Source organism: Eptesicus fuscus, chromosome 12 (assembly GCF_027574615.1).
Source record: "Eptesicus fuscus isolate TK198812 chromosome 12, DD_ASM_mEF_20220401, whole genome shotgun sequence".
Lineage (NCBI taxonomy): Eukaryota > Metazoa > Chordata > Mammalia > Chiroptera > Vespertilionidae > Eptesicus > Eptesicus fuscus.
This window is the reverse complement of record NC_072484.1, coordinates 36,285,184-36,304,812: the sequence shown is the minus strand read 5'-3', so window position 1 is coordinate 36,304,812 and position 19,629 is coordinate 36,285,184. Positions and strand designations below refer to the sequence as shown.

The following is a 19,629-nucleotide window of genomic DNA, read 5'->3' as shown; positions in this document are numbered from 1 at the left end:
CAGATGCTAACGAAAGGGGGCAGCCTTCTGACATGTGGCCTCTGAGGGGGAGACAGTGGCTGAATGGGAGGTGCCTGTGTGCCTGTGTGTTTCCATATGGAGAGAGGTGATTATGGGCAGGACTGTGCAAGTTTTACACTGATTAAGGATGCCACACATAAGGGGGTGTGCCAGTCACAATAAAGACATAATTAAATTACATACTGATTATGACAAGTTTCTAGCAGATGGCATTAACGGGTCTTATTCTGAAAAAAAACTGTACATCATGACCATTTTTCAAGAGATGGCAGTTAAGTGTCTGGTGGTGGTGGTGGTGGTGGGGCACTCTTTCCTAACCCAGCACACAAAGGTACCGTATGGACCAGCTGCAGCTCCGGGCACAGATCTGAAAACATGGTGGCTTTGGTTTTCCTGGTGAGGGAGATGAGTTTTGTGAGCATGAGGGGATTGCAGGGCGGAGGAGAGAGGAGCCACGGTGGAGACCTGGAGGGAGGGCTGACCAGGGAAATGTGGGCGGTGAAATTATTTGGTGGCTCAAATCTGCTAGAGGCATGATGTCCTCATAGGTGAGAAGGTGGCATGAGCCTTGGAGACACACATGTATGTGAGTGTGTGCAGATGAATGTAGAGATATGTAGATATTATGTGTACATGTGAGAATATCAGTGTGCATGTGTTTTTATTTACACTTTTATATCATATAGAGGTCTAAGGGTACAAAACTCTATATATGCCTGTATGTAGGTGCACATGTGCACACATGTCTGGGTAGGTGTAAGATGTTGCTACATGATACTTTCTTGAGTGTTTTGGTTTGGACTAAAGCCCCAAATGAGAATAATCAAAGCTCCATATCCCCACATTTAAAGCCAGATGCTGAATCATCCACGAAAGCTGTGCTGAGGGGGCAGGCTATGACTGATTGAAATTTTGGCCTCAATTCCCAATCCTTTCCAGAATTCATACCTTTTGCTATGTAACTGCAGCTTCTCCCACACAAGGTGGGATATATTTCCCTGGACCTTGGCCTTGGACTCATATGAGTTACTTTAACCAACCAAATATGAGTAGATGTGAAAGAGAGTTGAAATATGCTTGCAAAGTGGGGTTTTCCCTTTTATACTTCTGCCACCACCATGACAAGAGCATGCCCTGGCTAGGGTAGTGATTCTAGGGGCACCCTTTGGTTCCGGGAGGAGGATGTAGGACATGCAGAACAGAACCAGACAACTTGAACACTCATGAATGAGAACAAATGTGTATTATTGTGTGCCACTAAAAAAGCATGCTTATTTGTTACACAGCATTATTGTGATAATAGCTGACAGATACAAAAATTGGTACCAGGAGTAGGGGGTATTAGCAACAAAAGTATGTAGCCTTGGCACTGAGACCAAGTGGTAAGTAGTAGGTAAAATGTTACAGTAGGCTTGAAAAAAGGTAACCCATATCATGTGGGGGTGAAATGCTTGGTAAAACTGTCAATCTATAGTAACCTGAAGAAAGTACATGGATTTGGGCAAGGTAGTTTCCAGGCAAAATGTTGAAAGCAAAAGCTGGCTCCTTTGGGTGCATTTGATAAAGCTGTATAAGAAAGAAAATTAATGAAAGGACTAAGGAGTGTTTAGAGGGGATATAGAGGGCCCAGAACTTGCTGAGTTGGAAAAGAAATGTGTTAACTCCAGCCTCTCCTGCTAGTAAGTCATTCTCAAGTTAAGATACAAATGAAACCAAGGGCAAAGGACAAAGAACAAACCAAGGTGATGGCCAGTTAAGATACAGCATGTGGCCCAGATAAAATCAAGGCTGTGGTTGTAACATCTTTTATTAATACTTCAAAATAATAAGATTCCCTAGTACAGTGGTCGGCAAACTGCAGCTCGCGAGCCACATGCTGCTTGCGAGCCGCGGTTTGCCGCTCTGTTGACTAACGAGTTTGCCGACCACTGCTAGGGAAAAACACTTAAAAAACATTTTAATAATGTACTAATGTCTTTAACCTGAAGTCAAAACTTCTGGGTAAGGGTAATGCCTTAGCAGTGGTCGGCAAACTCATTAGTCAACAGAGCGGCAAACGAACCACATGTGGCTTGCGAGCCGCAGTTTGCCGACCACTGCCCTAGTAGATGCTCTCAGCTGCTCAAAAGGGCTTCCAGAAAGCTGAAAGGAGTTGGCCTGATGTACCAAAGTAGTCATAATTGAATCTAGAGAGACTGGCATGACTCAAAAATAATTGTGGGTGTGGTTTTGGCACAAGGAGTTAAGTGGAATCAGATACATAGGAAACCCATAACGTGTTTGAGGTAGGTGCGCAGCCAAAACTACGATCAGCTTGGGCAGAAGGGACTGAGACCATTCTAGGTGTAAAAAGACATCTGGGTCCCTAACTCTCGTTAGGGAGAAAGCAGGCTAAGAAAGTTGTTCAGCTGCCCAAAGAGCACATTTTTCAATGTTCTCTTCAGAAGTGGTCCAAAAGGCAAATAGAACAGGAAGGGCTTTCAGAGAGCAGAACCGGGAGCTGCTGAGAACAGTGCGTTAGGGAGTCAACCCCCGGTGGCACAGCTTGGGCCTCATCAAGGTAATTTCCTATCCCAGAGCATTCGCCCAACATTTGCCCGGAAGAACTTCAGAACTGCCATGGATCAGTAAGTCTCTGAATTCCTTTTCCCTTTTTTGTGAACAGGAGTGTGAATTGCAGTTATCTTGTCTCTATTTCACCAATGTATGCTGGATGTGTGCACAATTATGGGTAGGAGGTGGACAACTGTCTCTTTAGATTTTAGGTCACTCAGTCAAGAGGAGTCACATCCAGAACTGACATAAGTCATGAGATCTTGATGTTATGATTGGATGACACTTGGGGGTGGGTGGGGGGTGGTCTTGAGGATAAACGTATTTTCCAAGTCAATATGGCTAAGAGATTGGACTGTAGTAGATTGAATTATTGACCCTGATTCGTCCCCGTATCTAAACCCTTTGCCATGTAAATACAGTTTTTAAAAAATATATATTTTATTGATTTTTTACAGAGAGGAAGAGAGAGGGATAGAGAGCTAGAAACATCGATGAGAGAGAAACATCGATCAGCTGCCTCCTGCACACCCCACACTGGGGATGTTCCTGCAACAAAGGTACATGCCCTTGACCGGAATCGAACCTGGGACTCTTACAGTCCGCAGGCTGATGCTTTATCCACTGAGCCAAACCGGTTTCGGCTAAATACAGTTTCTGACACAAAGGTGGGAGAGTACTTCTCCATCCCTTGTCTTTGAACTCAGTCATATGACTTACTCTAGCCAATAGCATTTTAGCAAATATTATGCAAGCAGGGGCCTTGAAATGTGCATGTATAGCTAGGCTTGCTCTCTGGTGCTCCTGCCATCACCATGAGAATATGCCGGGGTAGGCCACTGATCCCAGGAGGACCCATTGGCCCCAGAAGCAGAGCTGTCCCAGTTAATTCACAAACTTGGGAGCAAGAAATAAATGTTTACTGTTGTATCATACCGATTTTGTGGTTGTTTGTTATACAGTACTACTCCAGCAATAGCTAACTAGTACAGGAACCCAAATAGTTCTGAGACATGTAGCCCATCATCCATCCTCAGATCATTCATGAGTGATTGGAGTGAGGGGAGATTAGTGAATGAGGGTTTCTTTGAAGAAAATTGCTAAGGTGCTATATGTCCCCCCAGGCCCACTTTGTAGTTAGAGAATTTCTCACGGGCCTGATGATGTGGGAAATCTGATCATGTACCCGAGGCTCCTAAGGGGACTGTAGAGGACTGGAGGAGCCTGCCAGGGATCCCCTGGATTTGAAGGCCATAGAACCTGGGCCTCAACACCTGCCTGTAGACCTCTAAAATGGAATACCTGTGTGTGACAGCAGTTCTAGAAGGAAGGCTGTAGCAGACCAACCCATACTTTCAGAGTGCTGCAGGCAAAGGCCTCATTTCACATGGGTTATGTAGGAACCAAGAAAGAAAGCAGGGCTGGAGCTGTCTTCAGAGAATTCTGCCCAAGTGGCTGCCTGGCAGGGCCAGGCCTCGTAGCAAAAAGAGGCTGAGTGGGGAAGAGGGGGACCACTGGATGGAGAAGCTGAGGGGCAATAAGAAACAGTGGGCTGGAGGGAGATCGCTCATGTCAGAAAAGAAGGCACCATGTGGCCCTGCAGGATAGGAGAAACTCCAAAAGCACCACATAGGAGAAAGGGCCAGCATACGGCATCTGCACTAGCTACCTCGCCCTCCCACCTGGAGGGACCAGAACAAGGAACAGAGAAGACACTGACGACCACGCCCAGCTGCAGGTGCATGAGATGTGGAGGTAGACAAGTTTGAAATGAGACCAGACTGAGCTCTCAATACCTGAAAATGAGACTGTTCCTTAAGGTTTAAAAGTGGCTGGAAAGCTCAAGGATCTGCCCATAAATCACCCAGGTGTGAGCCCAGCCCACCAGTAGGTGGCTCCTCTGAGCCAGGGTATTGACAGCCACGGGCTGTACTTCCCACTAGCTGGGGCCTTCTCCAGCTCCCTCACCCGGCCACCAGTGCTGGCATCTGCCTCTGTGACCCCCACTTGAGCACCAATTCGCCAGCTGGTGAGTAGTTCAGCCCCCAGGCCTCTTGCTTTTGCTCCTAATCATCCCTCCAATCCTGGCCAGCCCTCCGCGAATTCCTCCCCAGGCAGTAGGTAAACAAAGTGGATTCTTGCTCTGCCGCCTGCAAAGACCAGTTCGTTCAGCCAACAAGCTGGTTTCCTGTGTGTAGACCAGTGGTCGGCAAACTCATTAGTCAACAGAGCCAAATATCAACAGTACAACGATTGAAATTTCTTTTGAGAGCCAAATTTTTTAAACTTAAACTTCTTCTAACTCCACTTCATCAAAATAGACTCGCCCAGGCCGTGGTATTTTGTGGAAGAGCCACACTCAAGGGGCCAAAGAGCCGCATGTGGCTCGCGAGCCTCAGTTTGCCGACCACGGGTGTAGACTATCCACAGGATTCAGGTTCATTTATGAACATCAAACACCAATTAAGAACTTGAAACAGCTGTCTCTCTTTTGACAACAATCCAACACCAGTTGCCTTCAATTGTTAGGAAGCTCAGAGTGAAGTCAGATAACAGCTACCACTTGTCAGCTCCTAGTGTGTGCAAGGCCCTGATAAACACTTTTTACACCCAGTCTTAATTTCATATCCCCAAGAGCCCCCTAGGGTCTGGCTTATGCCCCAATTTATTTACGGATGGGGAAACAGGGAGAGAACCAGCTAGCCAGAGTAAGCTCAAAGCTCTCTCTACGGAACCAGCTATTGTGCTATGATTTTCCTTGGTCTTGATTTCACTGATTTTCATGGCTTGCTCTGTGACACAGGTTCTCTTTACCCTGACCCTACATGGGTTATCTCCAGAGGATTTAGAACAAGTATCAGGAAGGGTAGCTTGTCCCTGATTGTGAACATGACAGAAACCTGCAAACTCACTCCTTTTTAGAAGGCTCAAAGCAGATCCCATCCTCTCCCAGAAGGCTCTGCCTTCTCTGGAGGTTCCTGTCCTCCCCACAGGTTTGCTGCATAACTGAACTAATCCAAAAAGGTGCGTAGAGCTTCAGTGAGCCCAGCCCACCAGTAGGTGGCTCCTCTGAGCCAGGGTCTTGACAGCCACGGGCAACCAAGTACTTCCCACTAGCTGGGGCCTTCTCCAGCCCCCTCACCCCGGCCACCAGTGCGGGCATCTGCCTCTGTGACCCCTATTTGAGCACCAGTTCGCCAGCTGGTGAGCAGTTCAGCCCCCAGGCCTCCTGCTTTTGCTCCTAATCATCCCTCCAATCCCGGCCAGCCCACCGCGAATTCCTCCCCAGCATTTCCCACTGGCTGCCCCTCCCCTAAACAAAGCAAAACAAAACCCTTCCCCTCAACTCGGTACTCACTCGGAAGCGTGCGACTGTTGCTGAGGCTACTGGTGCTGGGTGGTGGGGAGAGGGACTGCAGGGAGACACTGTCCTCCTCCTGCGAGCAGCCCGCCTGGATGGCGCGCAGGTAGCTGTGGCTGCGGGAGCGGAAGTAGCTCGGCAGCGGCAAGTCAAGCGCCTCCGCCGCCGTCGACTCTGCTTCGCTGCAGGCCGACTCGCAGGCCGCCTCATACTGGTCGCTCAGATCCGCCTCCCGTACCTGTCCAGGCAAAGGCAGGCGTCAGGGGCCAGCTGAGCTCATCCAGGGACGGGCTCCTGTGCACTGGGCTGTGGGGCCTCAACCCATCCCACCCCCTCCTCCCCCTCCCATATCAGAATGGGATGAGCAGAGGAGCCCAATGGAAATAGACAGCCCTTCTCACCCCGGGCCTCCCTTTCCCCCTCTCTACGACGGAGGAGAAACGGCTAAGGATCGTTTCCAGGATATTAACGAGATTATACCTATGTGTCCACACCGATGGACCGATAGATTTTGCGGCCACATATAAACTTAGTGGGGGGAAAGAAGGCTATAATAAATTATTATTATTATTTTATATTTTATTGATTTTATACAGAGAGAAAGGGAGAGGGATAGAGAGTTAGAAACATCGATGAGAGAGATACATCGACCAGCTGCCTCCTGCACATCCCCCACTGGGGATGTGCCCGCAACCAAGGTACATGCCCTTGACTGGAATCGAACCTGGGACCTTTTAGTCCGCAGACCGACGCTCTATCCACTGAGCCAAACCGGTTTCGGCTATAATAAATTATTTTTTAAAAATATATTTTTATTAATTTCAGGGAGGAAGGGAAAGGGAGAGATAGAAACATCAATGATGACAGAGAATCATTGACCCACTGCCTCCTGCACGCCCCAACTGGGGATCGAGCGCAACCCGGGCATGTGCCTTTGACCGGAATTGAAACCAGGACCCTTCAGTCTGCAGTCTGATGCTCTATCCACTGAGCCAAACCAGCTAGGGCTATAGTAAATTATTAATGTCTGCCCAGGATGTTGGAGTGAGGGGTGCCAATAGGTGTGCTAGATATTTACCATCTATAAAATGGGGGTTAATTACAGACCGAATTTTATAGGATTGCTGTCAAGATTAATGAGATAATTCATACCACGTGCAGTGAGAGGAAGACACTTACCAGGGGAAGGAACCCAGTGAGTAAGTGGCAGAATCAAACACTCCAAATGTATATTTAAGGAAGATTAATCTAGCCCTGGCATACAGAGTGGATACTGGGGAGGGGTCTGGAATGGAGGTAGAGGCCAGAGATGAAACTGCTGCGATAGTCTGGTGAGAGGACTTAAGACTGGGCCAGGGTGGTGGCAGTGAGGACGGATTCGTGATGCCTGCCATGGGCAGTGTGGAGAATTCCAGAATGCTTGCTATTTGCCATCTCACATCTAATTCGAGCTCATCTAGATGGCTTCTCAGTGGTCCTCCAAAGATGACTGATGAAGATCCTACAAATCTGCAGCTGGAGGCGTGAGCACAGAGGGTCCTCACCATACATACACTCTGCAAGCGTTCTAGAAGGGTCTGCCTGACTCATGTTTTGGATCACGTTGGTAACCGGGGATCACAGAATATAAGCTGAGGAGTCAGCTGGCCAAAAAGGGACACTGGATGGAGGTCGGAGGGAAGCCCATGACTGAGCAGCATGTGAAGGAAAGGATGGAGCTGGGCGGGTCTGGGCCAGCTCTGCTCTGGACCGGGCCGTGTGATCTCAGGCCACCCCTATCCTCTGGGTCAGAGTTTCTCCATCTAAATGAAATGAAATGCCTGTGTACTTGTCTGACTGCATCGAGTAAAATGACATCGCCCAACGGGAAGCATGTATTTGGAAAGGTCTAAAGCTGTTACAGTAGTAACCATGTGTGGCTATTTAGGTTCAAATTAATTAAAATTAAGTAAAACATTCATTTCCTTATTCACACTTCACTTGCTCATGCTACCTTACTGGACAGCATGGATTACAGAACAATTCTATCATTGCAGAAAGTTCTATTGGATAGTGCTGATAAATTAAAAGGCAGCGTGGCATATTCAAAATGCAGGGGATATTCGAGAGATAGGTGTTTATCTTCCAACGCTGCCTCCTGAAATATACTGCCAAGGGCAATGAGGTCTTGCTTTGGGATTTCACACTAATGGCTCAGCTCTGGAACTAGATGGCCAGGGTTTCAATCCCTGGTTCATAATTTCCTCACAATATGAATGTGGGCAACTCATTGAACTGTTCTGTGCTTCAGTTTCCCCATCTATAAAATGGAGGCTAATACTGCTTTCAGCCTTTTGGCTAAGATCAAGGGTATAACATGGGGACTAGTTATAGACCGAATTTCATAGGATTGTTATCAAGATTAAGTGATATAATTCATATCACGGATTTAGAATAGTGTCTGGGAGAGTAAGCACCTGCTAACCTGTACCTAGTGTCATAGGAAGCTGTGTGGGGTGAGTGCAAGGATTTGTAAGTGTTGGTTAAGATGCGGGCAAACTCTGGCAGGGTGGGGGGGGGTCACCTGGTCAGTGCTGGTGGCATGTGTATCACTGAGGACACACTGTGTGCAGGGAACTGCCCTGTGGGTTGCCTGGCCTACTGTGGACTCCCAAAGACCTTCGAGGATAATGTGACATGGGGGTGGGAGGCACATAAGGCATCCATGTCTGGCATCAGGAAATGGGGGGCCCAGTCCTATTAGTTTTGCCTCGGTAGAATGTGGCCTTAGACAAGCCCCTTGCCTCCTCCTGGACACAGTGAGGGGTTGAGCTCAGGGCATCTTTCCTGCTCTAGTTTCTGGTCTTGGGGCCTGGAGGGAGGAAAGGGCCACTTCCAGGGGCAGGGTGAGTGTGCATGCGGGGGGGAAGCACCCTTACCAAGCACTACACCCGGACTGGCCCCACCTCCTTCAACTTTTGTAAAACTGAAAAGTCTCTGCATTCAGAAAGTCCCAACATCCCAACATCTGGAGAAAAGTTAGGGGATCTCGGGGCTGAGGTCATTACCACGAGTCCCCGGCCTGTCCAAATAAAACAGTCTGCCCAGGCTTTTCCCCAGCGTTGGGGGAGGTGAGGAGGGAGGCAGCCAGAAGACTCTCAGGGAATGCTTTCCCTTATCCTGGGGTTATGGCTTAGCCCAGTGGTCGGCAAACTGCGGCTCGCGAGCCACAGCCGCGGTTTGCCGCTCTGTTGACTAATGAGTTTGCCTACCACTGTCCTATACTACCCTTTACCTCTCTGCACACAATATGCCACAGTTGCCTAATCCTCACAGCTCCCAACTACACGGCAACTTTTAGTCTAGCAGTGGTCGGCAAACTCATTAGTCAACAGAGCGGCAAACCGCGGCTTGAGAGCCGCATGTGGCTCGCGAGCCGCAGTTTGCCGACCACTGTCTTAGCCTATCATAGAACCTCGCCCATTCTTTCCTATTTTGGGGAGGAGGAAACAGGCATAGAGAAGTGAAGCAATAGGGCCAAGGAGTGGAAGGTCAAGGCGCCAACATGAGCCTAGGCTCCGCCTTCATTGGAGGCGGCTTTCCTGGTGCTGGCTCTGCTTTTACCTGTCCAGGCTGGGAGCTAGGACCACCCAGATGCCAGGCCTAAGACCCAGCTCTGGATTCTGGAATTGGGGTACGAAGAAATGGTTAACATACTGACCTGCTGCTCATGGCCAAACAACTGGGGGATCAGGGAGGACTGTCCAAAAATCTGCAGAAAGAGAAGGGGAGAGTGATGGGGAGACCAAGGCTGAGGTTGGTTGTTCAGGCTCGGCTGCAATAGAACTTGTGGCTGGCTGGTCTGACCTCCTCCTCAGACTGGCTGAAGCCCAGGTGCTAGGAGGTCTTACTTGGCTTCCCCCAGGGATGGGAGGCTCACTCCTTCAGGGGATTTGTTATGCGGTTTACACATCTTTCTCTTGGTCTGGCCCCTGGCACCATGGATGCCCTGTCTGCTGCCTCTTACCTGGGCAGACAGCCCCCAGGAACTATAGTTTAGGGACAGAGCCCAGAGCCTTCTCTTCCCTGGTCAGGGCCTGCACAGTCCAATGCCTGGTGGGACAAGCTCTCTCGGACAGGAATCAAGGCTGCAGAGACACAACTAGAGCTGGCAAATCTCTGACTTTGGCTCAGGTCGCTCAAGCTTCTGGGGGTGGAGGTTTTTGGGGTTCAGAGGACCCTGGGCTAGGACAGAGCTGGGGCTAGTCAGGGGGTAATAGGAGAGACCTGCTAGGGTCCCCAGCCTGCCCAATATCTTGTGCCTTTTTGTGTAGCCAAAGGACAAACGTGTTCAAAGTGCCAGGGCCAGGCAGGGGATGAAGATGGGTGTGAGAGAGAGACAGACAGACCCAGAGAGAAACATGGAAATGAGACACACTCGAGTCAGAGAAAAATGTGAATGAGGCGAGAGAAAAACAGAGGGAGACAGGAAGACTGAGAGCTGAGAGAACAGAACCTGATAGGACGGGAGAGACAGGGAGGGAAGCTGTCCATCCAGCACACACCTGCATGCCCTGTGCCCCGTACTGGGGACACTGTGGGGAACAAGACAGCAAGGTCCTCACTTGTAGGAAGTGCTCAGTCTTAAGAGTGAGACAGATATTAAGTAAATAAGTAAACAAATGTAATTCTAGATAGTGATAAGTGCTGCCAAGAAAACGAAGCACTTTACACGAGAGGGCAGGCCCCTGCGAGGAGGTGACATTTGAGCCAAGACCTGAAATGCAGGGAAGAGTCAGCCATGCAAAGATTTGTGAGGAGAGTGCTCCTGGGAGAGGGAACAGCAAGTGCAGTGACCTGAGCAGGGATAAGATGTAAGGAGCAGAGAGGAGGCCGGTGTGGACGGAGCAGGGTGAGTGGCAGAGCAAATTGAGATCATGTCCCAGAGGGAGGCAGGGCCTCACAGGACCCAGTAAAGGCTCTGGCTCTCACCTGGGTGTGGTGGGAGCCATGGGAGGGTTTGAGCGGGGGTATGGTGTGATCTTACTTTAGTCTTTCACTGTATATTTATTTTTTATTATTTTTATTGATTTCAGAGAGGAAGGGAGAGGGAGAGAGAGAGATAAAAAACACCAATGATAAAAGAGAATCATTGATTGGCTGCCTTCTGCACGCCCCATACTGGGGATTGAGCCCACAACCTGGGCATGTGCCCTGACTGGCAATCGAACCTTGATCTCCTGGTTCATAGGTCAACACTCAACCACTGAGCCACGGTGGCCGGGCCACTGTATATGTATTTTAAAAAAATTATTGATTTGAGAGAGAGAGAGAAAGAGAGAAATATCGATTTGTTGTTCCACTTATTGATACAGTCATAGGTTGACTCTTGAATATGCCCTTACTGGGGATTGAACCCCAAACCGTGGCATATAGGGATGGCATTTTAACTAACTGAGTTACCTGGCCAGGGCCTAACTTAAGTCTTTTAAAAGCTCTCTCTGGCCACTGAGACCACACTGCAGGTGGCAGGCATGGAGGCCAGGACAACTATTCAGGTGAGACTTGGTGGGGCCAGGATGAGGGTGGCAGAGGGTCCCATGTCTGGGATGCTGTACCTCTCCCCACACCTGACGTCAGTCTCCTTGGAGTCTGGGAATGACAATGCTGAGGTTGGGGGCCTGGGAAAGATTTGGCCAGGCTAGGAATAATGGAGTGTTGAGGAGCTGGGGGTTCCAAAGCCTTCTGATTCTAAGCAGTCCATTAGCCTGGGCCACGGGACTGCACACAGAGAGAAGGCTGTGTCTGCATCTGGCTGCCCTCGCTGCCTTGCTGTACCACTATTGGCTGGGGTCTGCTCTCTCTGGGCCTTGTCTCCAAGTCCACTCCATGGGGGAAGCCTTCAGGCCGTGGCTAGTCCCACCTTTGCAAACTCTAAAGTACTGAACACCTGGCAGGGGCTGGGGTCCAGAGGTGGGTCTGACAGCTCTGGATTCCTACCCAGCTTTGCCTCCTCCTAGCTGTGTGACCTCACCTCTCTGAGCCTCAGTATCCTCATCTTTGAAATGAGGATATGAATAATAATGCCCCCCTCTGGGGGTGGCTGTGAGGGTCCGAGGAGCTGAGAATTAAAAGTGCAGCACCGTATGCTTATTGCTGTTAGTGGTCCAGAGTGGAGAAGCAACTTGTGTGAAGTCACACAGCAAGATAGCAATAAGCACCATAAAGGTAGCTTCCCTTTGCTGAGCACTTTAGGTTCATTATCTCATTGATTCCTTTGAAATAGAAATTACCACCCTCTTGTGGTAAATCAGGGAACAGGCTCTGGGAGGAAGCGACTTGTTCTGGGCTCCTACAGTCAGTGACAAGACTGGGACCCAAACCCAGGTCTCCAGTTCCCTAACCTCAGGGCTCCTGGGTCTGCAGCCCTGGTGTGGGCCCCTCCCTCAGGACCCACAGCTTAGGCCAGGCAATGTCAGGCCCCGTGACTGCTCGCCAGCCTCAGGACAGTCAGTGCGACAGAGAGACACACATAGGTGGCTTCGAGAACAGACTAAACAGAAGCACAATGCAGACCACTCAGCAGGGGCTGGGCCTTGACGTGTGTCCCCCGAGGTGAGAGGTGGGCTCTGTCTGCCAAGCACACTGTCCCGGCTGCCCACCACCCTCACCTGGCTGATGCAGCTGGAGTCGTTGAGGCTGTCGCTGATGGGGTTGTAGTCTTCCTCCCAGCTCGGACACTTGGAGGGCAGCAGCATGTCCACGGAATCCAGGCGGTCCAGACTCCTGGTGGGGGTGGGGAGCAGACAGGGCTCAGCTCACCCACTGTTCAGCCTGGGAAACTGAAGCTCAGAGGGGGAAAGACTAGCCAAGGTCATTGAGTGGCAGAGAGAAAAATGGAGGTCACTGCCAGCCCGAGTAATGGTGGTGGTGGTGGAGATGGTTGGGCAGTGAGCAAGGGGAGCACTCCTAGCATTCGGAGGCCTTCAGAGGCTGGAAGGTGTGGGAGGTACACACTTGCCATGTCCGCTGCAGCCGTGAGGTGGCAGCATAAGCTTGCTTTTGACCGTTTCAAACCCGAGGTGGCCCACACCAGCTCAATTCTACAGTCCCCTCCCTTGCAGGTCTGGGGTAGTTCCAGGGGCTGGACAGAGGAGGTGGGGTCAAGACCCACAGCATTGACCTCAGACTAGGGCTGCCCAAAGGGCATCAGTTTTAGCAGGGTGTTCAGGTGGCCTCCACCAGGTCACTGAAGACTCACCAATTCTCTCCATGGCCCCTGTTTCTTCCATCTTTCTCACATCTACCTGACCCTGCTTCTGCCCGCTCCGACCCCCTCACTGCTCTGGGGATAAGGTCCAAGCAGCCAACAGCTCAGGCTCTTGATATAGACGGGTTTGGAGTCCAGCTTCCTCACTGGGTGCCCCTGGACAAGTCATCACCCTTGTTTAAGCGTCAGTTTCCTCACCTATTAAGTGGGAATGACACTGTGCCTGCCTGAGGGGGCTGTGACAGGGAGGATTCAGTGATGCAGATTAAAGTGCACTGGGGCAGCAGACCCCCGAGTACAGCAAGTGCTAACAGACGGTCCTCAGTACTATTACCGCTACCATTACTTATTGATTTCCTCTTATCCAAGGCCTCTGCCCTGGTCCTAACCACCTCTCCAACATCAGTGGCCATTGGTCAGTCATAGAATTGTGGGGTCTCAGGCCTAAAAGGGGTCCTAGAGATCATCTAGCTCAGCCCTCTCACTTAAAGGTGGGGAAAATGAGGCTCAGAGAGGCACTGACCTGGGACTGGCCAGTAGTGTCCTGAATTCCCCCACTGCCTCAGTCCCGCTGTCACCAGTCCTCCCAAACTCCCTCCTCCATGAAGCCTCGGTTCATGCCCCCAGTAGTTGGGGAACTAGGACTACGCTTGTTTTCTTTAACTCTTCCAAGTCTTTCTTTTGTTTGTTTCTGACTTGCTTTTGTTTTTCTTCCTCAGTGGACTTGGAATCCCCTATAGGGCCTATACCAAGTTTCACCTGTTTTGTACTCATTCCACAGACTTTCCGTAACTTGCCTCTCATTCTTTTCTGTCCTAATCCCCATGGCGACTTCTGCATGTGAAAGCAAGGCAGCGACCTCTCTCTCTAACGTTTCAATTGCTGCTTTCTGTGTGCATGTTTCATTTGTTCATACTTTCACTAACTCTTCCAAGTCTTAAACTTTAAGACTTAAAGCAACAGGATAAGGCTTGAATAGTGGAGTTGCAGGAGGGTGCTGGGACAGGTGAAAGCTGTCTATCTCTCTTTGACTTCTGGATCCTCCCTCCTTCCCAATCTTGGAGCTCACCCCAGGGGTCAATGACAGAGGGATGGGCAGAGGGGCCTCTGACCTTTCCTGGGCAGTGCTAACATAAGTGGTGAGCTTGAAGTCAAGTGTTCCCGGGGCAGGTCCTCTGTGAGAGTGGAATTCACCTGGGGATGGGACTCCTAAGGTCAGGGTTTACCTGGGCCAGTCACTCTAGAGAGGCTTTCCTGGTTTACCAAAGGATGAGGCTCACCTGCGGCCAGAACTTAACTGGGGCGGGGGGCGGGGAGGGGTATATTATGAGATGGTTCACCAAATGGAGGGGCTTTCCAAAGTCAACTCATCAAAATGCAAGGGCCAACCTAAGGACGGGCATCTCAGGAAGGAGGCTAATGTGAAGGCGGGTTCACCTAGGGCAGTGGTCGGCAAACTGCGGCTCGCGAGCCACATGCGGCTCTTTGGCCCCTTGAGTGTGGCTCTTCCACAAAATACCACGTGCGGGCGCGCACGTACAGTGCGATTGAAACTTCGTGGCCCATGCGCAGAAGTCGGTTTTCGGCTCTCAAAAGAAATTTCGATCGTTGTACTGTTGATATTTGGCTCTGTTGACTAATGAGTTTTCCGACCACTGCCCTAGGGGGCTTGGATCACTGTGGGCTCGGGTTCACCTGGATCTGAGGCAAGATTCATCTGTGGGGCTGGGCTCTCTGGGGGCAGCCGAAAGGGAGGAAGGAGAGGTCCCCAGGGATGGGGCATAACTGTGAGGGGCTCACCTAGGTGGTAAGGCTGGCCTGTGCGCGGGGCTGGTAGGAAGCTGATGAGGCTTCCCCAGGGGGAGAATTCCTTTGCAGGCAGGGCTCACCTGAAGGGGCGGAGCTCCAAGGAAGCCGGGTTACCCTGTGGGTGGGGCTTCCGCGGGCCGGGGCTCGGGGGAGAGCTGAGATCTCCTGGGGCCCGACTGGGCGTTCCGGACCAGAGGATTCCCAGGGGCGGGGCCTCGGGGCGGGGCTGGCCGGGGGGCGGGGCTCTAGGGGGTTCACCTGCGTGGGTTACTCTGCTCTCCCAGCGACTGCTGCGTGGCCCTCAGGTAGCTCTGGCGCCGCGCCGCAGTCTTGGGTGAGGGCTTGGGGCTGCCGCCGGAGTCGTCGCTGTCCTCGTCGCCCATGGCCTTGATGTAGCTGCCGCTGCGCATGCGTCGGCAGGGGATGTGGCCCTCCGCGGCGGTGTCCGCATCGTGTGGGGACAGCAGTGCGGTGCTCCACTCGCCGCCACCGCCGGGCACCTGGGGATGGGAGGAAAGGCCTCAGCACACGTCCCGAGGAGCGCCGGCCGCTCAGCCCGGGCCCCCCGCCTCAGAGAGTTCGGCCTTTGGTGCTGGGCGCTGCCCCTGAAGCAGCCCCGGGCTGGGGAGGACAGCTGGGTTCCGGAGGCGGCTCTGCCACAGCTTCTCGATGGACTAAGCAAGTCCCTGCCCATCTGCGGCCTCAGATTTCTCCAGGGATCCAGGCCGGGTGCCCCAGCAAAACACAAAGGCCTCCGCCGCCGCAGCTACCTTTCTGAGCAGCCAGTGTTCCCATCACCTCCCCTGCTGTCTCAGAGGATGGCGTTGGATCCCACTGCACAGATGAGAACAGCAAGGCCTGAGGGAGGTCCCCAGGCCCGACACCAAGAGCCTGGCCCCAGGATGGGAGAGAAGGATGGCATATCAGTATGGGGGTTGCGTCCTCCAAGCCAATCACAATCCCTCATCCCACAGGCCAGTAAACTGAGGTACTGGAGAGCTGGCTTCCAGGCTGGAGCAGCCGCTCGCTCGGTAAGCTGGAAAAGGGGCTCCGTTTTACCTGCTGAACCTCGGGGATCCCACCTGTGGAAAGGGGTTGTGATAAGGGCACGTGAGATCACAGCTGTGAGGCAGCCTTAGTCCACAGTGGTTACAGGGGCAGAAACCAACAGAGGGGACCCCGCTGCCCTCCTAAGGCCAGGCTCTGCTCCAGGGCCGCACCCGCAGCCTACACCCCTCATTCACCTAATACACACATGTACACGCAGTGGATGTTCACCTCGTGATGAATGAGGATGCATATCTCAACACTTACATGCACCTCAGTGCCAGCACAGAGTAACTAGGCCTTGTCCTGGGTACATATCGGAGAGCAAGCATACTTTCCCATACACACCCATCTCACCAGGGATGCACCCCAGTAGCCCCTACATCATGTGTACACCCCTCAACATGTATATAATGTGAACCCGGAGCATACTCACACACCTCACATACATGCTTGCCACCATTGCATCATGGACACATCTCAACATGTGCCCAGATCACCATGTCTTTTCCTCAACACATATATAGGACACACCCTCACTAGGTCTATACTTCACCATGGATGCCCAGGTACGCATATTTCCCAGTGTACACAACATATCCATTCTTCACGAGGTACACAAATGCACCCTCCCCAAATCAGCATGGCTGCACAGACACCATAAATACCACATTGCCAGTGGCCAATTCCCAGCTGAGGGAGGGACGGCCCCTGTCTGGGACTCCCACCCTAGGGGCTCCCTTCAGCCTTCTCAAACCCCTTTCCCCAGCTGACTACCCAGACAGTCAAGAGAGCCTGTACATTTTACCCCCACACCATTTGCCAGTCCAGCCTCCCTACCTCTGTCTGCCCCTGGGAACATGGCCTTGTATATTTCTGCTCAAAATGTGCTGCAACCATAGCCCCCACCCATCTCCCTCCCTTTAGGCAAGCAGGCAGCACAGCCTCAGGGCCAGCAGGGTCACCCTTTCATGGTGTTTTGGAAGCATTTTCACATGATCAGACCCACCATACCATTTTGAGAGGGAGCCAGGTCACCCAAAACTCTTCCTTATATTTCTAAACTAGCAAGTGGATTGAGAGCCATAAAAGCCTTAAATATATAAAGAACTACCTAGATTTCATTTTCTCCCTATTAAAAAAATAGCCTTTCTCCCCCTTAGTCTCACTGTCTTTGGAATTTTATATGGAATGACAAGAACTCGGGGCTTTGTCAGACTTTGATGTTCATTGGTTCAAAATGCATCTAATGTATTCCCAAAGCCTGGCCAGGCCTGCACTGGCATACCGCCCCCTTCCCCCCCTCCCCTCCTTCCAGGTATGCCAGCTCATTACCTACAGAAGCAGCCCCTTCCATCTTGACATGTACTTAAAATCTGCTTCCTCTGACTTCCACCCACATCTTGGGCTCTGCCATCTCCCTGCCCTTGAGAAACCTGGAGGATGTGTGGCCGCGGAGATGTCTGAGCTTTCTGCCACTCTCCTTGAGTGTGGTGTTGGTGCACAAGTGCCTCAATAAACATTCGAGTTTGAAAGAATAAAGCTAGTCCCCCAAACTGGGTTAGGGCCTCTGCACCCCTGTAGCCCTCCATGCTTCTCCCCAGAACATCCTGCTCACATTGACATGACTGTTCATGTGTCTCTCTCCAAGCATCCTGACCATCGGGGCTATGTCTTATTTATTTCTAGCTCTGTTCATCTACCCCTCTCTCCTACACATTTCCCCAGTACTTCCTCTACGCCAAACCCTGTCCTGGGCCTTGGGGACATACAGCTGCACCACATCTGGTCCTTGTCCTCCAGGAGCCCCCAGTCTGGTGGGAGTAGCAAGCAGGAGGCTGGTAATTAGAACGCCATGCAATTGCTCCTATGAGGTGGGTAGATGGCACAGCTTCCAGATCTGTCTTCTACAGGGCAGGGACATTTCTAGTCTCTACTCAGGGCTGATCTCAGAAGGGACCTAATCAGTGTCCGCTGAGATCATGGCCAGTGGAAGGAATCCCCTTATGAGCAGGTGTCACGGGTCGCCCATTTCCTAGGGGAGTACAGAGGCCTGACTAAAACAACTTTCCAAGTGAAACTGTGACCCAGTTGGGCCTCACAACTGTGCCTTCCTCACATCCCTCCCCCACTCTGACCCTTGAAGGGACTCACCTGCAGGTAGTGGTAGGCTAGACCCTGGTGGCAGGATTTGGACTTTAGCAGGCTCTTGTCCAAGGTGGCTGAGGTCTTCTGGCACACCTCGTGGGCGTGGCTGAGGGTCAGAGTGGACCAGGAGCCCCGCTTGACATAGTTGGTGTCGGTGCCCACGCCAAGGCTGGGGCAGGAGGCCGGGGGTGCGGACGGGGGTGGTGGGGCGGTCAGCTCCGTGGTATTGTTCTTGGCGGCTTTGAGCATGTGCCCACTGATGGTGTTGTAGGCGTGCATAAAGTAACGAGGCTGGCTGCGCTCTGCCTGGCGGCCTAGCGTCATCAGCCCGGAGGCTGGCCCGCTGCTGCGGAAGGCGCCACCCTCACCGTCCAAGTTGTCGTCGGAGCTCCACCAGCCCGAGATGTTGGAGCGGCTGCGCCGTTTGGGCTCCCCAGCCTTGGCCCGCTCCTTGCTCTTGGCCCTCCGGCCCTTGCCGTCCTCCAAGCCACCTTTCTTGCTGCCATTGGCACCGATCTTGCCTGCCGTGCCCTCCAGTGAGGGTGCCTTGGTGAAGAAGAGCCTCTGGACCGAGTGGACCAGGTGGCGGATGCGACCGGGACTCTCGCCCCGGGCCTTGGCCTCACCGCGGGGGAACTGGAGTGTGCTGAAGCCATCTCGGTGGATGGGCAGCTGCTTCTCAAACTGGTCCAGGAGGTTGGCGGGCAGCCGGTTGATCTTGGTGGCCTGGGCATGGCTGGGGAAAGGGCTCTCTTCTGGCACCTCGAAGTGGGAGTTATAGTGGATGCGGGGGAAGGTACTGCTGGGTGGTGGCAGCTGGTTGTTGAGTGGGAAGAGACTGTCCCCTGGCAAAGCATTCTGCCCAGGGAAGCGAGCCTCTCGGGCAAAGGCCTCCGTGGGCGACAGCAGGTAGGGGTTGCGGTCAGGCCCTGCGAACAGGGGCTCGTGCGGTGGGTCCAGGCTGTCGGAGAGGTGGCGGGGGCGGCTGTCACCGAGGCCTTTCATGATCTCGGCCCGTGGGGCAGGGCCGTCACCCTAGCGGGGTGCCCGGGTCGCCTCTCCCGGGCAGCAGCTGTCCTGGGGAGAGAAGACAGAAAGGGGTCAGCTGGATTTGGAGGGGATAGGGTGTTGGGAAGGTTGCTCTAGGAGGACCACGTGAGTGTGAGCCTGGGCCCCTGGCCACCTCCCCCAGCCTCAGACTGTGAGTCTGCCAAATCGGGGCCAGGAGGAGGAAGTGATGGAAGGTGTGGGGAAGTGCTTGGTGAACTGGGAAGTGCTTGCAGGAGCTGTTCCCTGGGAGACAAACCCTGCCCTGGTCCTGGTGGTCTTGACTGGTGAGCCCCTTGCCTGGCTTGTGGGGGAAGGAGTTACACAGGTACCTGCCTTGGAGGATTATAGGAGAGGGAGACCTCCAGAGACCAACTAGGTACTCTAATAACCA

The 19,629-nt window shown here is 52.3% G+C and overlaps 1 protein-coding gene across 3 annotated transcripts in view; it reads right to left on the bottom strand.

Moving 5' to 3' along the window:
* DLGAP4 (DLG associated protein 4) overlaps window positions 1-19,193 on the bottom strand; it is a 76,049-nt gene extending 56,856 nt beyond the window's left edge. For 2 of the 3 annotated variants that reach the window (XM_008149657.3, XM_008149656.3), the window contains exons 1-5: window positions 18,195-19,193; window positions 15,252-15,493; window positions 12,586-12,700; window positions 9,636-9,686; window positions 5,933-6,173 (exon numbers count right to left, since the gene is read on the bottom strand). In XM_008149657.3, the coding sequence (XP_008147879.1) occupies window positions 5,933-6,173; window positions 9,636-9,686; window positions 12,586-12,700; window positions 15,252-15,493; window positions 18,195-19,193 (1,648 nt within the window). The remainder of the gene's footprint in view (window positions 1-5,932; window positions 6,174-9,635; window positions 9,687-12,585; window positions 12,701-15,251; window positions 15,494-18,194) is intronic. The other variant, XM_054724385.1, reaches the window with a different exon arrangement.
* Window positions 19,194-19,629: the final 436 nt, after the last annotated feature.